At 29.3% G+C, this 8789-nt stretch overlaps 1 protein-coding gene and 2 non-coding genes across 3 annotated transcripts; 1 reads left to right on the forward strand and 2 right to left on the reverse strand.

Annotated features, from left to right (window-relative positions):
- Positions 1 to 14: 14 nt before the first annotated feature.
- On the reverse strand, positions 15 to 5322 carry lsn (vacuolar-sorting protein SNF8). The gene is made up of 4 exons (XM_068767056.1): positions 4960 to 5322; positions 1287 to 1488; positions 781 to 927; positions 15 to 189 (listed from the first exon to the last, which is right to left on the reverse strand). The coding sequence occupies exons 1-4, from the start codon at positions 5225 to 5227 to the stop codon at positions 51 to 53; spliced, it is 756 nt and encodes a 251-aa protein (XP_068623157.1). The 5' UTR covers positions 5228 to 5322; the 3' UTR covers positions 15 to 50.
- TRNAR-UCU (transfer RNA arginine (anticodon UCU)) lies at positions 2393 to 2465 on the forward strand. The gene has a single exon. It is a non-coding gene; the product is annotated as a tRNA-Arg (tRNA).
- Positions 5323 to 8422: 3100 nt separating the features above from the next.
- TRNAR-UCU (transfer RNA arginine (anticodon UCU)) lies at positions 8423 to 8495 on the reverse strand. The gene has a single exon. It is a non-coding gene; the product is annotated as a tRNA-Arg (tRNA).
- Positions 8496 to 8789: the final 294 nt, after the last annotated feature.

Below are 8789 nucleotides of genomic sequence, written 5' to 3' on the forward strand. Positions count from 1 at the left end.
TAAAATTTAATAATAATTACCAATTTATTTTACGTACATAACAATAAAGTTTATTTTTCAGCTGACACGCACTCCGCAAACATGCTAGGGAACCAATAAAGGGTTTCGTTTGAGTCCTGAACGTCGACCCAAGCCAGACCTTCCTTGACCATGTGGTTGAGAGCGTTTTGAGCCCTGGTTTCATTCCATCTGAAAGACATTTTGACATTTTAATTTTTTTTCTTTGAAGAGCTGTATGTATAGCTTAATTACCAGTAAAAAGCTTAAAAACTTCTACACCTATTTCCAATCGTCCTGTATAAAGCGATCACTGAAATATGTCATATTATTTTTTTTCTATAGGAATGTGGCAAGCCAAAAATTTCTGGCAGTACAAAATTTTTTAAAGGAATACATGTATAGATATATAGGATAAAGGATAGGATAAGGTGTATAGGATAAACAATCAATTAATGTTTGGTACACGCAATGTACAGATCAATGGTTTGAAAAATTATAAATGACGTAATGATAATTTAGTTAGAAAAATGTTTTGAAAATTCGAATTACTATAAATCAAAATTAATTATTTGTTACTTTCTGTTTCTGCAAAATTTTCTATGCAGATTGTCACAAGTCACATTGTCTTTTAAAGTCATTTAAAGCTTTTTGTTGACAAACGCATTCACCTCTTTAAAGCAAACTGAGTAAACTCAAACGTATATACAGTACCAAAATTAACATTCCAACACTGATTCTATACATATTTAAGTGAAATATATTAATAATATGAATACCTACCCTAAGTCTCCGGTAAGTATGCTGGGGGATACCCATGCCGTGCCTAAAGCGCTGGCCTTTTGCAGAACTAGAGTCTGGTCAAGGTTTAGTTCTCCTGGTATTGACTGGACGAGCCATTTGCCTTTGCCTATCGAAATTACTGTGAAACTAGAAAAAAAAAACTTTTGTTGTTCACGTAACACCGGTAAATTTATTAAATATATCAATTTGAATTAAGAATAATCCTGCAATAATATGTTTAACAGTTTTGCTTTTATGGTTGAAACGATTTCTCCGATTTCCGCAATCAAAACTTCATCACCATGGATTTCAAAAACAACCGGTTGGAAGTGACCTGAATCTTGTGTCTTCCGACGACCTTAACGGTGGCGTCAGGTCACTATACGAGTCTTACTCATTACCATAATTTAGAAAATAATACTTACCCTCCATAACTGCACCACCTAATTTTAATTTTGTCAGAAATAAAACCTAAATAAAACAAATGACAATATTCCAAACCTTACCCATTCCCAAATATTCTTAGCTTCTTTACGGCTGCCAACAGATCCTCATTGGTGATATCCTGGTGCTTCTTTGCCCTTCCCCGCGCCGCTACCAGCCTACTCCTCAACTCATCCAATGTGATTAGACCACCGTTCTTATAATTAGTTGCTAAACACACCTCCACAATCTGAACACCCAGTTCGTAATAGAAATCACCGATACCTGTAGTAATGTTTTAATTTAGTTTAATATTCTTTATTATACACGCTAGGATACATTTGAATAATTTCATAATAATAAACAAAAAAGTACAATGGGCGGTCTTATCACACGAGGCAATCTTTTACAGACAACTATAGTAAAGACACGGTTTAAATATAAGTAAGGGGTAGTTAACGTGTACAAAACTTACATACACACAAACATACATACATATGTATATAGCATATATACTTATAATAAATAAGGTGTAATAGATATTACAATAAATAAACACATCAAACTGACTTGGATCGCACGTGCCTCAGAAAAAATAAAGAAACAAAGAAAGACAAAAAAATTAGACTATTTTTATTTAATAATTAACCATTACATTATAATAATTGACATAATTTCAATACGTATTTTATAATACAAAATTTGTTTGGTCCCCTGACTTTCAGCTTTCAAACTTCGTGTTACAAAAGTTGAAGTCGTCATCTATACACAGAAATTAAACGTAATATTTAAAAGCTTAAGCAAAGTGAGTTTTATGGTACAGGGATTACTTTGAAGGGGATGAAATTGATTTGAAGGAATAAATAGAGAAATTACATTTTATAAACAAAGTATTCACCTGATTTTTGATCACAGTTTATAGCATTCATCTACGCACTCAACCGATAAAAATAATTAATGATATCATTTAATGTTATCACAAATATCGTCTATTTACAAATTAATCAAGTTTTCATATAGTACTACACAAATTTAAATTTGTACTATAAAAAAATTAAATATCTAGTTTAATATAAGAGAAAAGATATAATTTAATCTCGACGCGGTATTCAAATTTCGGAAAGTAAAATAGTTTTAAATATAGTCGTGTTTTTAATAATATTACCAAAATTTTAATAATCGTATATACGTCCCTGTGGCGCAGAGGATAGCGCGTTGGACTTCTAATCCAAAGGTCGTGGGTTCGATCCCCACCAGGGATGCAACACAAACAACTTTTTAATTAATTTCGTAAAGCTTTAACATGTTACGAGAAATCATAATATATATATTTTAAAAAAAGAAAAAACATAAGTCATATAAATATTATGAACTTTAAGATACATAAAATTTAATTTTAAAAAGTATTACTTAAAATTATTACTTTAAGATTTTTAATACATTAATTCTTTCAAGTTAAAGAGCAGTTATTTAAATAACAAAAGAACAGTAAAAGCTGAAAATAAAGAATGTCATATTGTTTTAGTTGTTTCAATCTAATGTTGCATTGCCAAAAATTTATCAAAATTTTTGATAACACTGCATTATATAATTTTTTAGGATGTAATGTTAACTATAAAATCTCTTTTATAAATTTCTCATTAATGTTTCTTTTTCCTGAAAATAGTATATAATAAAAAGTAGAGAACTAGTAAACTGGATGGTTGAACATAGTAACATATATCTTACTAACAATTTATGGAATAAAAACTGAATTTATGTTTCAAGATGTTTATTTTTAAGTTTGTGTCTGTAATCCTGTGAAAAAGAAATCTCATTGTACATGGTCAAATATATGCAAACATATGCCAAATTATATTTTTGGTTATAAATATTGTTTTATTTTATATTTGCCTATTACTAAATGAATATAGCTAAAATAGCGTAAAATAAGTACATTGAATTTGGAAGCTAATAGCTTTCCAAGATTGCCTGTGATATCAAAGGACAGTTGGAATTTCTCGAAAGGTTGTTGTGACTAGACTGATGTTAAACCTGATGCAAAATGTCCGCACTGTAGCTTTGAAACTGCAATCATCACATTGAAACATGATAAATACAAGATGTCTGAAAGCTGCAATGTTATGGTAAAAGCTTTAAAGGGCTGAATATATAGCTCATTTAACAGCAAAAAGCTTTATAGGTTATACACCTGTTTCTAATCACCTGTTTAAAGTGTGTATTGAAATTTATATTGTAGTAATCAAAATTTTTAAAACACCTTTTCTTGCAATGTTATCATTACATTAATTATTATTTATAATACCATTGATTTTTAGACGGGGTGACCATACCTTAATTGACAGCAAATTAAATATACATTTACACTTTGAAACCATTCATGTCTATAATCATGTATATAAAAATTATACCCTGCATCCCTCTTCATTTGAAAATGACCAAATTACTTTTGGATTACATATAAAACTAAAGAAATAGCTGATAATACCTGATATTATTATTAATATATTAATAGCTAATATCAATACTATTAAATAGACTAGACTAGACTAGATTTGACAATTCTCTATGAACTTTGTGTGTTTAAAAGGTTACATTGAATATCACATGTTTGGCTGTTTGCATTGTGCAAGCTGATATTGTTGTGTAAAAGTTGGATCAGACAGTTTTTATCTATCACAAAATAATATATTCCTTCCACTTTTAAAGAATAAATAAAGTGATCACTCTTAGGTAACTTGCATTATTTTAATTTTAAAATAAGATTTCAACAGGCCAGTAATTTCTGGCAGTTAGGAAAGCTTGTTTTCTTTAAATATATATGATATTAATTACAATACAATATATAAATTTAATCGTTTTATATTTATTTCAACAACACAAACTCGGGTAATAATTAAACTAACAATTGCAGAAAAAAGTAGTTTAGTTCCATCCAACCCAACAGATTATTATGTATATTAATAATTGCTGGAACTTTTCCTGCTCCTATTCTCCGAACACTATTATTTTTGGGGTGGCAGTAAATATCATCTATTAAATTCTCCAGACAATTTAATGAAAGCAATGAGCCATGCTAAAATTAAGCTTTTCAGTTAAAATTGTATGGAAACAAAACATTATTTTGTCATAACCCAAGCTAGCAAGAAGTACTGTCAAGTGACTAGTGCCTAGTTTATTAAACACCTTGTTTTACAATGTTTATGCTGTTTGCTCATTAGCATATATAGCTTAAAAAAAGCTGGCTGAATGCTATTTGGCTCAACCACACTACACAAACAAAAACATTTTTACAGCAGAACTAAACCTGTAGGCTGAATGTACCTTGGCTATGACTTTTACATCATTTATTTCATTAGATTGGAGCCTTCAATAACTTTAGATATCTTCGGTGAAGGCTCGGGGGAATGAGAAAGCTCAAACCCCTTGAGGCCAAAGTTGATAGATTTGAATAACATGTTTACAATTTCTTTATCTCATTTAGACAAAAATAATGTAATATTTGTACTCCTACACAATTATTATATGCTTTACTAGTTCTTTGATCTATAAAGAACAGATTGTCACCATTTAATTTTGTTTGATATTAATTTTTATTAACGTGACTTAGTAAGTTGTGAAACCATATTATTTTCAGTTTATGATCTGAGTCAATGTAAGCACCAACACAAACAATAAGTTTGGATGGTTCGAAACAAAGTTTTTTTGTGAAAATTAAGAAGAGTTGCTCACGAATTATAATAAACATGAACTTACCCAAAACTGACCAAAAACCTTTTCCTGAAGCTAAGGGGTCAACTCCGATTGCAGCGCACATTTCTTGGAATTGCCGCCTAAACTGTGCATTCTTTTTAATTTCACTCTTATGTTTTGTAGCAAATTCTTCGAGGTTTTCTCTAAATACATCTAACTGTTTAGACATTTGTTGAAATTGATTTTCTTGAATTTCAGATCCTTTCTCCTTATATTTTTCCTGTTCCAACTTTTGCTTTTGTATAGCACCAACACCTGCGCGTCGTCTCATTTTAGCACTTTGGTAATACAAATAAGAATAAACAAAACTTACACAACAATCCAAACTTTCAGTAAATATTGATGACTACCCTTGTTGACAGTCTATCTAACCATCTGACAATGACATTTTAATGATAACGTTATTGCCATTAAAGATTATCAATAATTACTAAGTCATAAAAAAGACAAATAGCAGGCCTTTTAATGCGTTATGCTTACATTTCATCACCTTTACATTCGAAGAATTCAGAGAAAAATGTTCAGATATTAGATGAGCAGTATTGACATATTGTAATATATTTTATATTTACATAGACCCAATACTCTATTGTGTAACAATTTAAAAGATATATGCATTATTTTTTAAGAAATGAAAGTTATATTATTGAAAGAGAAAGTATATCATAGAAAATCTTTACTCTTTCACTTCATTAGTTATTCTTTGGGATAGTTCATAAATGTTGATTCAGAGATGACAGTATAAAAAATTTTTAAAAAACTATTTAAATCAATGATACTTATTCCCATTAAACGATAACATCATTCGATCGACTAAGCTTATTTTATATGATATATTTCTATTTTCAAGGCTAATTTGCAATATAGAAGAAATAATTAATGTACTCGGAGATCGGATATTCAAATGTATATCTGCTTAAAATTGAAATACGGCGTTGCTTTATTACGAAAAGTACTTTGGTATAGACAAAATTTCGGTAGGCAAAAAAGCCTACCGAAAAAAAAAAGATAAGTTTGAGTAGTGGAACCTCAAAAAATAACCATTTTCGTTATTTTATGTACTAAAAGTAATTCTTTGAAACCGATTCTGAATTTCTTTAGCCCAAAACTTTACGTAAACAAACATACAATTATTCTTTTGCTGATTCTATTATAGTGTTTCCCCTAATACACACTTTTATGAATTAAATATTAAATAATGCACATAACTTAAAGTAAATCATACCAATATCATTACCAAATGATTATGATATACAACATTAGATGGCGTGAAAAGATATATATTTGCTTTATTTTACCTGTTACCTATAAAGTTATGCGTACAGAAATTTAAATAAATAATATAAAAGGAAAATCATTAAAATGTAACAAACCCGAAGAATACAGAGTTTTCAATTGCTGGCCAATTGCCATCAAGCAAAATATTTAAAAAAATGACTTCCTCAGAAAAAAATACAATAGTTTACAGGCAATAACCATATACCAGCGCCACTGCGAAATAGCAATAAAACTAATAGAATTGGAATCTTTAAAATCGGAGGTAGAATCCAAAAAATTATAATCAACTTTGTAGACTTATTAATTGCACGGAGTATTAATACAAACAAACAAATTTAACTTTTACGTATTGCATGCAAGCGTTGTAAGCCCACTTAATCGTTCTGGTATTATAACAAAAATTATTAGCACTTCAATAATTTCATTACATTTTTATCAACATAAAATTATCTACAGGTCACTTGTTTACGACATGAAAAGAATGCCTGAAGAACCTAATTTGTTAGAAACTAAACTTTAAGTTCACGGACCCTTACACTCCATGAACTAAATTTCGATAAAGCTGTAAAGGCCGAAGGCTAACAGCATCAACATGTACCGCTAATGAGCATAAGCTATAATGACATCTTTCAACTAAAATCCACGAGTATTCTAAACACGGCTTATTATGAAAAGAGCCCACAACAAACTCAGACGGGATTCTTTGTGGTCATTTTTTAGATATCCTTAAAAGAAATAGCGCCAATAATCCAAAGATTCATAATCATTTCAACTTCTGTTACAGTATAATAGAATTATTTAATAACCTCTAGTGCAATGAACTTCAACTTATTACATGATTATTTAAAGACATTATATGGAAATATATTTTTTAAGCGTAAGTAGTTGTCTACAATGCAATAACTTATTTTTTGAAGTATAAAGGAATAATTAATAAACTTATTTTTACTTCTAATGTATAAATCCCTATTTTTCTTCTATTTCTTAATATATAAATATATTACGCCTCGTTGTAGATAACAAAATTATCTAGCTCGATTGTCGCAAGTTGAAATGTTATTGCCTTTTTGCCAGTTTTTAATTTATTAACTTAATTTTTTAACATGGTATTCTATAGCATTAAAACCAAGCACACCAAGCGTGCCTATGTTTGTATACCTAAAATATTTTCTATGTAAGATGACAGACCCCGTCAGTCGCTATGGAGCGTTTCTCGGAAATGGATCGCGTGTTGTGTGTGAGAGAATATTACAAAAATGGTAATTCGGCTACTGCAGCGCGTAGAAGATATTCTAATATACGAGGCTGTCAATTAGATGATGCTCCAAACGTTTCTCTCATACGAAAATGGGTCAAAATATTTGAAGATAACGGCTCAATATCAGAAACAACGTAATCCAACACGATGGCAACAATTTGAATGCATTTAAAGATGAAATTTTCGTCATGAAATAGGCAGATATGGAGTCTATCATCGATCCGCTAGAAGGAATATCTATTCAAATAATCGAATTCCAAACCTTAATGTTTATATCTGGATGATATTGTTATTAGAGAGAAAATTCTCTAGTCGAGTACTTAAATAATAAATGTCTTTATAAAACTTCTTTTTTTTGTAACCTTAATGTATATACTTAATCATAAAATATGTTAATAAATCTAACATGGCTAATTAAGAAAGAAATGATAATGATTTTTGATAAATGGCTTTTATGACTATATGACCCGACTAAATATTAAAATTATAAATAATGGCTTTTTTGTCACATTTAATTGGTCAGATCTCAGATCTCATTGGCTAGATGGACATCACCAAATTTACTTAGGTCGTGTGAAGTTTTGAATCTTTTTAACTTTATAATTTAAGTAATTAATTAAACTCGGTAAATGTGTACCATTCGTATACATAAAACATCTGTATTTTTTGTTATTTATTTCATATGAAAATTTCCACAAACCGCATGTTTCTAATTAGCACATTTGTTACCTACGGTTATGAAAAGGGCCAATTTTGAATTTATTCTATGCCGTCCTACATACAGACCAATTTAAGTAAATATATGATGACAAAAATTTAAACAAATTTAAAACACCCAAATTAATATAGAAAAGGAATAGAAGAGTGAAAATTTTAATGAAAATTTAAAAATTGATTAAAAACAGATGTTAAAAAATTGTTATTATGGTGCATCCCTGGTGGGGATCGAACCCACGACCTTTGGATTAGAAGTCCAACGCGCTATCCTCTGCGCCACAGGGACGATTGATGTGATTGTCAAAATAATTGTTCTAGAGCAAATGATAACATTTGTAGATATAAATTTGAATAAATTAATTATGCAAAAATAAAAAAAAACTTATTCGTTTTTGAATATAACAAATTAAAAAAACAAATTTAAGTAATTCTTGATACAAAAAAATAATCCCTAATAATTTTATTTTATTATAAAGTATTGTGAATGATGTTCTATTTAATAATAACAGGAAATGTCAACAAACTATTGTCAAACGAAGTCTGTTCGGGAAATTTAAATTTTGGTTTGGCATAAATTGCT

The sequence above is a fragment of the Battus philenor genome, unplaced genomic scaffold, assembly GCF_028537555.1.
Source record: "Battus philenor isolate CCGP_79_NKW_IND1 unplaced genomic scaffold, ilBatPhil1.0.hap1 SCAF_22, whole genome shotgun sequence".
Lineage (NCBI taxonomy): Eukaryota > Metazoa > Arthropoda > Insecta > Lepidoptera > Papilionidae > Battus > Battus philenor.